Genomic DNA, 15259 nt, shown 5'->3' with positions numbered 1-15259 from the left:
TAACCTTTCCAAGTTAGATATATGTCGTAGCGTAGTTGACTATGATTCATTGTCCTGTTCTTAGTACGTACTGTTTCATTTTCGGGGGATGTATGCATTTATATTGTAAAATTCTTATAAACTTGTGTATACAACCCGTCAAAAATTACGGATAGATATTTAGATAGATACAGTCCTTCCCACCTCCGCCTCCATTCCTCTGTGGGTACCCTCTCTCAGGAGGGCGAGCGTAACCAAATATACACACACACACACACATACATATATATATATACATATATATATATATATGTATATATATATATATATATATATATAGGCCTATATATATATATATATATCATCTACTCCTATCGTCGAAAAGGGCCTCAGATTCCGCCAGCCCCCACCCTCTCTCTCTCTCTCTCTCTCTCTCTCTCTCTCTCTCTCTCTCTCTCATATATATATATATATATATATATATATATACCTAACACTTGTTCTACACGATATAGGGTAGATCGAAAAACCCGCCAAACCTTGCTTCTGTCTGGTACATTATTATGCCAATAATTTTAGAGTTTGCAAGGAAAAAAGAAAGCATTTCATAAAGAATGATTAAATCTTTTACCCTGAACATTTCTCCAGTATTTCAAGTAAGGCAACTTAAGAATTGAAGAGAATAAACCCCCCAGGATTGGTGCGCTGGCGAGCGCTCTGCAAATAATGAAAACGGCAATGAAGGGGAGACTGACGTAATGTTCGAGCTCTCATTCAAACTTCATTAGTTGGATCGCTGTCGCGTCCCTGACATTTTCATCTTCATTTGGGCCGCTTTGAGGGAACACAAACTCGACGTGTTTGTGAGTATGTTGATGTTCGAAAGCTCTCTTGAAAATTTCTCTCATTGATGCATGAAAGTTAAGATCGGGGGTGGGGTGGGGGGGATAGAAATAGGTGAACTTACTGTATAAGTACACTGCTTTCATTGCTTATTGGGTTCGTTATATGGATTTATAGTATTTTTGTGTATTTGTTTTAACAACCTAATTTTCTATAAAGATGTGAGTGGAAAGATATGTTTGAGGCCTTTGTCCTGCAGTGGACTAGTTATAGCTGATAATGATGATGTATGTTTTAGGTATGTGTGCTTTATACAGTATATGTATGTATACGTATACGTATACGTATATATAAATGTATAATATATATATATATATACACTGTATATATATATATATATATATATATATCGGAGAGTATGCATATATATATATATATATATATATATATATATAACCTCACTACACATAACAGAATGGGTCCCTAGAGAATGCGAAAGAAGCAGGGGAAGGAAGAGAAGACAATGGATTGACGAACTAAGAAAATTTGCTGGTTTGGACTAGCATAGAAAGACAGTAAACAGACGCGAATGGACGCCAAGATAGTGTTCGGCTAACTATAATTTCTGTATTTATTACACTGGACTATTTTCACTATTAGGGCCTTTTGGCTTTTAGTGTCCTGCTTTTCCAAATAAAATTGCAAGTCTCATCGTAATATTGATAATGAGCCAAAACTGTAAGCCTGCATGCATTATGCATGCGTGTGTTTGCCCCCCCCCCCCCCCCGTGTCTTTGCATGCCTCGTTTCTATGTTTGCCTTTTATATGTGCTTTTATGAGCAATGGGTGTCTATATTTTCATGTAGTAAATATACTGTCTATATGAATGTATTTGCGTGTGGAATCTTTCTAATCTTTCTATTGCCAGTATGAATTATAGGTTATGTTAGGATAGTGAAAAAATCATGTTTTCTAGTGCAAGGTAGAGAAGTGAAGTTCCATAGAGGCTGTACTACTATTATGCATGTTATAAGGATAATAGTCTGATGTTTATAAACTCCTGAGCAAGCATATTTACTACAGGCGTGAGCATTATAAAAATCTATCACAAATATTGAGCAAAGACCCGTTTGTTCCCCGCAGTCTCAAATAATCAGCAAAGACCCTTTAGTTCCTCGTTGTCACAAATATTCATCAAAGACCCGTTTGTTCCCCATTATCACACTTATTAGGCAAAGACCTGTTTGTTCCCCGTTATCACACATATTCAGCAAAGATCCGTTTGTTACCCGCTGTCTCAAATAATCAGCAAAGACCCGTTTGTTGCTCTTTATCACAATTATTCATCAAAGAACTGTTTGTTCTCCGTTATCACAAATTTTGGCATAGACCCTTTTGTTCCCTGTTATCTCACAAATATTCAGCAAAGACCTGTTTGGTCCCCGTTATCATAAATATTCAGAAAAGGCCCATTTGTTCCCCGTTATCACAAATATTCGGCACAGACCTTTTTGTTCCCTGTTATCACAAATATTCAACAAAGACCCGTTTGTTTTCCGTTATCACAAATATTTGGCACAGACCCTTTTGTTCCCTGTTATTTCACAAATATTCAGCAAAGACCTGTTTGGTCCCCGTTATCATAAATATTCAGAAAAGGCCCATTTTTTCCCCGTTATCACAAATATTCATCAAAGACCTGTTTGTTCCCTGTTATCACAAGTATTCAGCAAAGACTTTCTTGTTCCCCGCTATTTCAAATGATCAGCAAAGACCTGTTTGTTCCCTGTTAGCACAATTATTCTGCAAAGACCAGTTTATTCCCCGTTTTCACAAATCTTAGGCAAAGACCTGTTTGTTCCCCGTTATCACTTAAAGTTGGCAGAGACTCGTTTGTTCCCAGTTATCTCAAATATTCGGCAAAGACCCATTTGTTCCCCTTTATCATAAATATTGGGCACAGACCTGTTTGTTTCCCGTTATCACAAATATTTGGCAAAGATCAGTGAAGAATATACATAATATGATGTTAAATTGAATATTTGCAAATAAATTATACAACACTGTTAACAGAAATTGTCGAGATGACAAAGATTTTAGCATCTGAGTCAGATCTGATAACAGAAGAATTAATTTTACTGTTAACACAATAGCGCAGCGATAAAATTAAAATAATTAGTTGGTATGTGCGTCGATTTGTGACTTAGATGTAGGATTTCGTGCAATGATATGAGAAAACATCACGATGGTGAAACTAACAATAGCAAAATCTGGAAAACTAACTATGTTTTCATAGTAAAGAATGTTGGAGGTTTTTCAGAGTAAGTTTATGTCTACATTACCTTCAGTATGGTGTCCTCCTTTATACATGGTGAGCAGTGTGTTCCAGTCTTCGATGAATACATCTAAATTCTCCAGTATCCCCTTTGGACGGCGTCCACTTCCCTCCTGGTCCGGGTAGTCACCACTACCTTCATCGTCGTCATAATGGTACGTGTAATCCCTTGAGTAGCTACCACTACCTTCATAGGGACCATCTCCGCTTGAGCTCGTCTCTGATTTGATGATTTGTTTCACTTGGTTCCAGTTGAGGTCTTCGTCAATGTGCTTCGATTCCAGGATAGCATTTATCTCCTGGAAAACCTTTATAGCGGCGACGAAATCAGATTCTTCCATATCGAGATGGGCTTGGTCGTTCTTGACCATCACATTCCAGTAAAGGTCTGATTCCAGCTTCATATGCTCGAGGCATTTGATGACTTCCAGAGGCTTGCTCCTGGAAGCACCACTGGCGCACTTCGCGAACTCGTGCAATTTGTTCTTGAACCTCGTCCTGTTGGTGTCGTGGGTGTAGGACCTTGTCCTCTGGTTCCAGCAGAAAGTCAAAATCAGAATCAGGAGCAGATTTGACTTCATGTTTGCAAGGAATAGTGCCCAAAGGGGTGAACTTCTGGCAAGGAATTCAGTCCAAAGGGATGAACTTCAGACAAGGAATTCAGTCCAAAGGGATGAACTTCTGCCAAGGAATTCAGTCCAAAGGGATGAACATCTGGCAAGGAATTCAGTCCAAAGGGATGAACTTCAGGCAAGGGATTCTATCAAAAAGGATGAACTGGTAAGGAATTCAGTCCAAAGGGATGAACTTCAGGCAAGGAATTCAATCCAAAGGGATGAACTTTTGGCAAAGAATTCGGTAAGGAATGAACTTCTTGCAAATTGGAATAGCAACGTAAAGAAACTCTTCGATAAGACTTAAGTTTAGGAAATCGCCTTAGACGTCCCGACTGGTTATCACTAAACGTAATGAAAGTGTGAAGTGATCCCGTTTAACTCCACATCCGTCATTTTTATTATGAGCGACAAAGTTGCCATTTGCTGATATTGTCTCAATTTTCTCCCATTTTCACGACTCTAATGACCATAGATGTCAGGATGTCATAAAACTTCAAATCAATCAATCAATCTCCCATTTACATAAAAAGATAAATAAACGAACTACGTAGATTGCCTCCATTAATTTTTTATTCTTTATTTATCTTTTATTATTAAAATAAACATTTGAAATCTCCATGAAATTTGACGATTTGAATTATGATATTCACTTCCGCCTGGTAATTTACATTACCTATACGTGTTGCTTAACTGGTCTGCGCGTCACTCACTCAAAATAATTCTCTCTCTCTCTCTCTCTCTCTCTCTCTCTCTCTCTCTCTCTCTCTCTCTCTCTCTCTCTCTCTCTCTCTCTCTCTCTCTACCCGTGAAAGTGAGGCATTTGTTGACTGAATGCCCCATTTATAGCGCAGAAAGAAATAGATATCTATTTGAGGCTCGAGGTGAGGATGGCAGGTTCATCCTTGCCAAGATTCTTGGACAAGATGTGTCGTACAATGCTAGCGGCATTTTTATATTTATTTCAGAAGCAGGTCTTCTGAGAGCTATTTAACTTTTATAATGACATATTTGCTATCATGGTTTTGATTAGATATTCTTTTATTCGTTGTTTATAATAAACGGTATCGGCGTCAATAACCTATGTCAGGATGCCAGAGAATCTCAAATCCTTCATTCTCTCTCTCTCTCTCTCTCTCTCTCTCTCTCTCTCTCTCTCTCTCTCTCTCTCTCCTCTCTCTCTCTCTCTCTGAAAGCGTAATTAGTGCTCGCGACCCATCATCATCATCATTAGCCTTTGCTATTCCACTACAGAACAAAGTCCTCAGATATGTCCTTCCACTCGCGTCAGTTTAAGGTATATATATATATATATATATATATATATATATATATGTGTGTGTGTGTGTATATATACAGTATATAAAATATATATATATATATATATATATATATATATATACTATATATATATATATATATATATGTATATATATATATATATATATATATATATATATATATATATATATGAGAGAGAGAGAGAGAGAGAGAGAGAGAGAGAGAGAGAGAGAGAGAGAGAGAGAGAGAGAGAGAGAGAGAATGTTAAATATCAATGAATATTTCATAAACTGAATATGGTTTAACTTAAATTTAACACTTTCAGGCATTTCTAGTTTATAAATCCACTATTAATCATTATTTTGTCTTATGTTAATTAGGAAATCAAGTTGATATTTATATTGATCAATTTCAGACATAACGACTTAATGATTAAGATTGAAATGTTATATCAATTGTTTTTGGGAACTGAAAAATTTGTGAAGACAAACTTAAGGATCTCTAACTTGAGTTTTCTATGGCATTTTCGTTTGAATACTGTCCTTCTTTCAAATATCCTAAGTATTTTGACTAGACTAGAAATGAAACTATAAGAGAGATTACTCGAGTGCCATATGTGGATTGGGCGTGCTCTTCGCACTCCCCAAGAGAGATTAGTTCAAACTTTCAACTGGGCTCCACAAGACACTAGAAGAGTTGGAAGACCTAGGCCTACATGGGTGAGGGCTATGAAGCGTGAAGTAGGAGATAATGAATGGAAAAATATTGATTTTAAAGCTCAAGGTAGAGATGACTGGCGAAATCTAACCAAGGCCCCGTTGCGTCAATAGGTGTAGGAGGAGATGGAAGTAGGAAATAATGAATTTAAAAATATATATTGAAGAGTTCAAGATAGAGATGGCTGGCGCAATCTAACCGAGACCCTTTGCATTAATTGGTGTAGGAGGAGATGGTGATGATTTAGAGGTAAATCAAATAGAATTAATCTATATTTTTCACATATTTAAAGAACAAATAAAGCAAGCGTGACTAAATTGATAAATTAATACAGTACTCCTTTTCATAAATTTGGACCTATCAGTAACGATCAAACTTTTCTCCTATACACTTCCACGTTGCAAGTATTAACTACATCATATTATAAGCGTATACTCGTTTTTATGTTTTCCAAGTTAATAAAACCAAAATAGGGAAGAATTCGATTTTTAGTTAATTTTCATAAAAAAAAGGGTTTAATTATGTAAATGAATTAAGTTACATAAATAAAGTATATAAAGTTAGAAACACAGAAGAATGTAAAGAGTTTGGATTGTTTTAATGGGTATTATTATTATTATTATTATTATTATTATTATTATTATTATTATTATTATTATTATTATTATTATTACTACTACTACTACTTACTAAGGTACAACCCTAGTTGGAAAAGCAAGATGCTTTAAGCCCAAGGGCTTCAACGGGGAAAATCTGTTTGTATACTACTACTACTACTACTACTACTACTACTACTACTACTACTACTACTACTACTACTACTACTACTTACTAAGCTACACCCCTAGTTGGAAAAGCAACAGGCTTTAAGCCCAACGGCTTCAACAGGGAAAATATTTTTAGCATTAATTGGAAAAGTAAATCTGATGTATACAAAGACAAATATTCGACCTATTCTTTAAAAAGAAAGTCTTCAATACTTATAGGTAAAACACTGACATATGTATGTGGAAATAGTGATGTTAATTCCATATATTGTAACTATTTTGAAGACAGGCATTTTAGCATGTTATTTTTTTATTATTTGTTACTGTAAGATTTTGTTCTTTAAGTCATCCGGATTGTTTTTTTTTCAAGGTTCATCGCACACACACACACACCATTTCTGTATGTCTAAGAATAACATTACATCTCCAAAATATCGGTGTAACGTTTACTACTACTACTACTACTACTACTACTACTACTACTACTACTACTACTACTACTACTACTACTACTACTACACACACACCGTTTCTGTATGTCTAAGAATAACGTTACATCTTCAAAATATCGGTGTCACGTTTTCCGTTCTCTTATCCAAGTAATCGTACTGTACATTGTAATATCCGGTAATGTTACCACATTTAGTAAAGCTGATATAAGATACGTTCATAACAAATTTTGGAGTCTCTCTCTCTCTCTCTCTCTCTCTCTCTCTCTCTCTCTCTCTCTCTCTCAGTATATTTTTATTTTGAAGTGTTTATCAGGGAAAAAAATATTCGCATTGGTCTGTTAAATTATATATTTTCAAGTTGCAAGTGTAAATACTTGTTGCTTCAAAATTTTTTTAGTCAGCTTGTAAATACAGTAGCTTACCTGTAACCCGTTGTATTAGTAATTGGTACTGTATCATGGTAGAGCAGCACCTAGTGGAGTGTTACTGACATAACAGTGAAAGGGAATGAATGTCACTAGCATGGTGAACTGTATATATATATATATATATATATATATATATATATATATATATATATATATATATATATATATATATATATATATATATGTGTGTGTGTGTGTGTGTGTGTGTGTGTGTGGAAAGATGAATTTTGTTACTCTTCCCATTAGGCTTTTTTCAATAAGGCATCTCTAAACGAGAATTAAAAGAAATTAAAATAAATAAAAAAAATTGGAAAATTAAAGACATTTTAACCCCAAATTTATGCAAATGCTACAAAAAAAAAACATCTAGGTCTTTGCTGAAGCTTCAAAATTCTAGTTGCCGTTTCAAAAACTGCCCTGGAGGAAAATTTTGATTCCCAACAGTCCCTGAACATCTTTAGCAAAGCTGATATGATACAGATTAAAACCAATATGGTTTGGAATTAAAAGAAATACAAAAGGAAAATTTAAATTTCTCTCTCTCTCTCTCTCTCTCTCTCTCTCTCTCTCTCTCTCTCTCAAGAAATTAGAAGCAATAAAAAAGGAAAAATTTAAATTCTCTCTCTCTCTCTCTCTCTCTCTCTCTCTCTCTCTCTCTCAGCTGATGATTCTAAGTTTGACAAGCTGTGCATTCTTAGTTTCACTTTTTCAAATGTTGTTGGTTATAATTCACAGCTGGTGATTCTCTTTAAGACATCATCATTTTAACAGATGATCTTCCTGGTCAATTCCATCCTGTTCGTAATACTAGGCAGGCAGTTAATTCAAATAGTCAGGCTTTCTCTATCATGAGGCTCAATACTACACAGTATTTCAGAAGTTTTATTCCAGCTGTGACCAAGTTGTGGAATAATCTTCCTAATCGGGTAGTTGAATCAGTAGAACTTCAAAAGTTCAAAGTTGAAGCAAATGTTTTTATGTTGAACAGGCTGACATAGGTCTTTTTATAGTTTATTTATGATATATCTGTTTTGACTTTGTCACTGTTTTTAGAATGATCTATTGTTAATTTGTTCTCATCATTTATTTATTTCCTTATTTCTTTTCCTCACTGGGCTATTTTTCCCTGATGGAACCCTTGGGCATATAGCATCTTGTTTTTCCAACTAGGGTTGTAGCTTGGCTAGTAGTAATAATAATAATAATTATGGATATTATTAGGTAGTGTTCTAAAGTTTCGTTGTTTAAAGACGCCATTACTGCAGTAATAATTTATTTGATGTTATTCTAATTGAATTTAAAAGCGACGTAGCATAGTAAGTAACATTAAAGGTAATTATACAGTTTTAGCACATGTGCCCTTTTTATTTTTTTATAAATTTAAGAAATGAATTTTAAAACCAATGATAGAATTATGTTGAAAGGAGGAAATCTAAGACATCAAATGCATGGTTGAGTTTCAATTTGAAATTGACTATATGGCAACAATGATCGGGATTTTATCAGTGGATTAATCAGAAATCGACTGTTTACGTTAATGGTTGTCATATCATCACACTCTTATCGTGAGCTTAGCTCCTTATTTCGATATCGCTTATCGGCGAGATAATATAAAGTACTTGTCTTCTGACCGACTAGTAACGGACTATCACTAAACATCCGTTAACGATACATCATATATATTAATATGTGGAAATTACATAACACTGATATTATCCCTAGCTAGTTATCATTTTTCATTATCATCCTCTCCTCCTACGCCTATTGACGCAAAGGGCCTCGGTTAGATTTCACCCAATATTTCTCTATTCACCATCTCCTACTTCACGTTTCATAGTCTTCAGCCACATAGGCCTGGGTCTTCCAACTCTTCTAGTGCCTTTTGGAGCCCAGTTGAAGGTTTGGTGAACTAATCTTTCTTGGGGAGTGCGAAGAGCATACCCAAACCATCTCCATCTACCCCTCACCATGATCTCATCCACATAATATGGCACTTTGGTAATCTCTCTTATAGTTGCGTTTCTAATCCTGTCCTGCCATTTAACTCCCAATATTTTTCCGAGGGCTTTGTTCTCAAATCTACAAAATCTGTTTGATATTGTTTCATTATATCCATAAATTATTAGAAGTTTTAGTTGTAGTTTTTTTTTTTTTTTTTTTTTTGAGTGCTGGAGTGTGGATGTTAGCCATGGCTTGAGGACCAGTCCTCTGTATGAATCTGACATTTCAAGTACATTACCTCACTGCTTTGAAATATCATTTGTAAGTCATTGTTTTAAAGATTATCTAGAAGAATTTTTTTGAAAATATTTTAAGTTTTCAACAGTGCACCAAGAATAAAATGATTTAATTTCCGAAATTTCAGATATATATGAAATTTAACGAAGGTTTCGGTACTAGTTAATCTTTCAATTTATATGGAATGTTACCTTTCAAATTATCTCGAATTTTATCTTCCAAATTATCTCGAATTTTATCTTTCAAATTATCTCGAACTCTATCTTTCAAATTATCTCGAATTTGATCTTTCAAATTATCTCGAACTTTATCTTTCAAATTATTTCGAATTTTATCTTCCAAATTATTTCGAATTTGATCATTCAAATTATCTCGAATTTTATCTTTCAAATTATCTGGAATTTTATCTTTCAAATGATCTCGAAGTTTATCTTTCAAATTATCTCGAATTTTATCTTTCAAATTATCTCGATTTTGATACTATTGCCTATTATTTAAAACAATCCTGATAGGTTTTGAAGAAATCCCCTTGAGAAACTTCTTTTGAATACCCAGTTGACCATTCTGGAGAAATTAAAGAAAGTTGCTTCTTTGATTTCTTTAATGATTCACTTATTAAAATAAATTGAAATGATTATGAAAACTCTTACCGAATATAAGATTCTATACAATGAGACCTGGAATGGAAACATTCAGTATTAAGTAGGTAGTAGGCTGGCCAGGGCACCAGCCACCCGTTGAGATACTGCCACTAGAGAGTTATGGGGTCTTGACTGGCCAGACAGTACTACATTGGATCCTTCTCTCTGATTACGGTTCATTCTCCCTTTGCCTACATATTCACACACCGAATAGTCTGGCCTATTCGTTACATATTCTCCTCTGTCCTCATACATCTGACAATACTGAGATTACCAAACAATTCTTCTTACTGCACTGTAATTCTTCAGTGGCCACTTTTCTCTTTGTAAGGGTAGAAGAGACTCTTTAGCTATGGTAAGCAGCTCCTCTAGGAGAAGGACACTCCAAAATCAAACCATTGTTCTCTAATCATGGGTAGTGCCATAGCCTCTGTACCATGGTCTTCCACTGTCTTGGGTTAGAGTTCTCTTGCTTGAGGGTACACTCGGGCACACTGTTCTATCTTATATCTTATATCTCTTCCACTTGTTTTCTTAAAGTTTTTATAGTTTATAAAGTGATATTTATTTTAATATTGTTGCTCTTCTTAAAATATTTTATTTTCCTCGTTTCCTTTCCTCACTGAGCTATTTTCCCTGTTGGAGCCCCTGGGCTTATAGCATCCTGCTTTTCCAACCAGGGTTGTAGCTTAGCAAGTAATAATAATAATAATGATAAGATCATTAACTAATAAAGCGGAGAAGCAACGAAAATAAAGGCTAGGAATGTAAACTTTCCAAACTTCTCATTCTGCAAAAAAAAAAAAAAAAAAAAAAAAAAAAAAAAAAAAAAAATCATACTTCTAAAATTTATTATATGAGGGAAAATTCTATATTTATATGAATTTTTATGCTGGTTTGGTTTTCCCGTTGGAACTTTTAGACTGTGGTTTTCCGCATTCCGCTTTTCCAATTTGGGATATCGCTTGGAAAAAAATAGAAGGCAAAAAATCATACTTCTGAAATTTATTATATAGGGGAAGATTCTAAAGTTGAATTTATTTTTATGCTGGTTTGGTTTTCCTGTTGGAACTTTTAGACTGTGTGGTTTTCTGCTTTCCCAATTTGGGTTATCGCTTGCAAAAAAAAAAAAAAAAAAATTCTAAAATTTATTATATAGGGGAAGATTCTATACTGTATAGATATCTAATGTTATGCTGTATATTATTTACATTACGTAGTTTATGAACATTAATGTACATTTGCTTTATTATTATTTTGTAGAAGAATGATATTTATTTCCATTTATCTTTTCCCATTACACAAACTGTAAGACCAATTTTTCATTATGCATCGTGGCAACAATGTAATTGTATGTGTCAACACTGCTTTTCTTTCCGCCATGTGCATATAGTAGACACTTGTTGTTCAGTGGTTACTGGATCGACAAGCATGGACCTGCTTCCCGCTGCTGTCACATTAATGTCCATTTATCTTCATTATACAAGATTTTGAAGAACCTACTAGTTTAACTTGTCACCCTCCATTCCAATTATCGCATGGATGTATGTGGCTGTATCACACACATATACTTGTATGTATTTTTATGTTAGTTTGTTTTTCCTGTTGGGACTTTTAGACTGTGTGGTTTTCCTCTTTCCGCTTTTCCAATTTGGGTTATCGCTTGCCAAAAAAAAAAAAAAAAGAATGAAAAAAATCATACTTCTAAAATTAGAAATATCGTTTCAAAGACGTGAAATTCTGCTGCCGAAGGTAAATTGTATAAAACTATCGCTCAATAAGATAAGGAACATTTGAGTCGATGTGGACATCATTTTCGTTCAATGAATTTTTCTTATCTTTTTCTATCCCATAATTGAAATGCCATTAAGACATTTTTATCGTTTCCATTTCCTACAATTTAGGGCGTAGCCAAATGTCCAGCCATTTGTGATCCACTGGGCTCCTTGAAGCAAGACCAATTTGCTTTAATATCCCAAAATTCAGTTTTCTTTTCTGATTAGAATATGAATAACGGATGGGAGAGCTATAGAAGAATAGCCCGGTTAAAATAAACCTTTAACCTGGATATTGGGGTTAAATGGAAGAACGATTGTCGAGTAGTAAAGTAAAGAATCTCTGAAAGATACTTTCGTTAGTTCAGTGTTAGACTTCAGGGGAGAATCATGAAGCCAGGGTTGCTGAAATTCTTGGTCTTCTGTATCCTTGTGGAGGTTTCATTCGTCGTAGCTCAAGTAACTGAAGGTAAATGATGTTTCAGTATCCATTGGTAAAATATGAAGCAGGAGATATATGTGGAATTTGATCTTTGATATTATATCGAATTTGATCTTTCAATTCATATGGAATTTTATCTTTCAGATTGTATCGAATTTGATCTTTCAGATTATATCGAATTTGATCTTTCAGATTATATCGAATTTGATCTTTCAGATTATATCGAATTTGATCTTTCAAAATATATCAAAATCTTTCAAAATATATCAAAATCTTTCAAAATATGTAAAAATCTTTCAAATTATATCGAACTTGATCTTTTAAATTATCTCAAGTTTGATCTTTATTTAATTCGATTTTTATCTCAAATTATATCGAATTTGATCTTTCAAATGATCTCGAATCTGTTCTTTTGAATTATACCTAATTTGATATTTCAAAATATATCAAAATCTTCCAAATTATATCGAACTTGGATCTTTTTAATTATATCGAATTTTCCTGAAACTGAATTACTTAATAAAATCTGTAAAATTTAATAGGACATAATTTTAATCTAGTTTCCTGTGAAAATTATAGAAATTTCACATTCAATTTGCAGTAAATATCTTATTAGGTCGTTTGTGCATTTTTATTATGATCGTCAGCGAAATGTCGAATTATAATTCTTTTTTATATATTTATTGATGCTGAAATGAATTATGAAATTACTGTTAATCCTTAAAATTCGATACCCTCTTGAAAGTCATGGATAGATTAGAGCCAGGACAAATATGGTTGTATTCAATGTGAATAATTTTCTGAAGTTACCATATAATGAAAGAGTTGTATTTAGAGATCTGTAAGATTTTGATTCTTTATAACATAAATGGGAGGTTCAGTCATTTTAATAACAGAGTTCGTAAGTCAGAAATTATCCATATTTTTTTTTTGGTTGTATATATGAAAATTTTTTGGAAAAAGAATTGTCTGTGTTTGTCACTAGCATTGTACGTCAGATCCTTGGACATGATGTGTCGTACAATGCTAGTGGCATTTTTAAATTTATATCGGAAGCAGGTCTTCTTAGTGCTATTCAACTTTTATAACATATTTACTTTTCTAGTTTTAATTGAATATTCTTTTAATCTTTATTTATAATAAACGATACCGGCGTCAATGACCTTCAAATCATTCATTCATTGTGTGACTAATTCACAAACTTGATAGAAAAGCTATTGAATTATTTAAGAACTGTTTCCTACTCACCTGTTGTCTGGAGCAATATCTCTTTCTCTCTATTTACCAAGGTTCCCCCAATTTTGGGGATTAGCCGACTTAAAATGGAAAAAAGGGGACTTTTACTCTCCGCTCCTTCCAGCCTGACGAGGGATTCAGCCGAGTTTGGCTGGTACTGCTAGGGTGCCACAGCTCAATATATATATATATATATATATATATATATATATATATATATATATATATATATATATATATGTATATATATAATTCAACACGTTGTAAGTTCGTGAATTAGTCACAGACATACACAAAGATTATATATATGTATATATATATATATATATATATATATATATATATATATATGTGTGTGTGTGTGTGTGTGTGTGTGTGTATCTGTGGTTTGTACGTGGGTTTGTGTGACTAATTCGTGAACTTGATAGAAATGCTATTGAATTATTTTACAACTGTTTCCTACTTAAAATGTTGTCTCGAGCAAAAGTAGGCCTAACAATGGTGATTTACAGATTATAGCGAAGAAAAAAATTCGGATCACTTACGTTGTTTCTTTTTATATTTATTTGTTTATTTATTTGTGTTTTCATTTACTCGTTTTTACTGTTTTTATCTATTTCACTTTTTGTTGTATTCGTCATTTTTGGTATAATAATAATAATAATAATAATAATAATAATAATAATAATAATAATAACAAACAATGTTTTGATTCGTCATTTTCCGTGATGTATGTAAACCTTAACAAGTACATGAATCACTTTCTTTCATTACTCATCTAGAATTGTCCTCTAATAATAATAATAATAATAATAATAACAAACAACCTTTTTATTTATATTTTCAGATGGCGAAATCCTCCCCACCTCAACACCAACACCGCCTGACGAAGCTCCCGACCCCAAACCCGGAGAAGTCCGGGTGTTGACGCTCCAGGAGAAGGGCGTTCCTTCCAACACCAGCTTCGCCAGGCTGCTGACGCCCTTCCCAGAGCTCAGGGACTTCACCGTCTGCTACAGGATCCGTTTGAACCGGTTCAGGGAGGAATCCACTCTGATGTCCTACGCCGTTTCTGAGGAGAAGGACAACGAGCTGAGGATGGGTGAGGGAGCTTTGTTTATTTTTTCATTTTTTATTTTATTGTTTGCTTATGTAATGTTTATGAAGGATTCTGTGTACTTGACTGTATGTCAAGTAAAGTGTGACGGCTAGGAGCAAGATACACACACATGCACGCATGTATTATATATATATATATATATATATATATATATATACATATATATACATACATACATATATATATATATATATATATATATATATATATATATATACACTTATCTATCTATCTATCTATATATTGTATATGTACTAACCGTATATATACATCTATATATATACACACACACACACACACACACACATATATATATATATATATATATATATATATATATATATATATATATATATATATATATATATATATACGCTATACTAACTGTAT

General features: G+C 33.5%; 1 protein-coding gene across 3 annotated transcripts in view; it reads left to right on the top strand.

Moving 5' to 3' along the window:
- LOC137632515 (uncharacterized) overlaps positions 1-15259 on the top strand; it is a 315753-nt gene that overhangs the window by 243756 nt on the left and 56738 nt on the right. For all 3 annotated transcript variants that reach the window (XM_068364480.1, XM_068364481.1, XM_068364479.1), the window contains one exon: positions 14597-14851. In XM_068364480.1, the coding sequence (XP_068220581.1) occupies positions 14806-14851 (46 nt within the window). In that variant the 5' untranslated portion in view covers positions 14597-14805. The remainder of the gene's footprint in view (positions 1-14596; positions 14852-15259) is intronic.

This window comes from Palaemon carinicauda, chromosome 41 (assembly GCF_036898095.1).
Source record: "Palaemon carinicauda isolate YSFRI2023 chromosome 41, ASM3689809v2, whole genome shotgun sequence".
In the NCBI taxonomy this organism is placed as follows: Eukaryota; Metazoa; Arthropoda; class Malacostraca; order Decapoda; family Palaemonidae; genus Palaemon; species Palaemon carinicauda.
The sequence above is the reverse complement of the archived record's forward strand: the minus strand, read 5'-3'. Positions and strand labels throughout refer to the sequence as shown.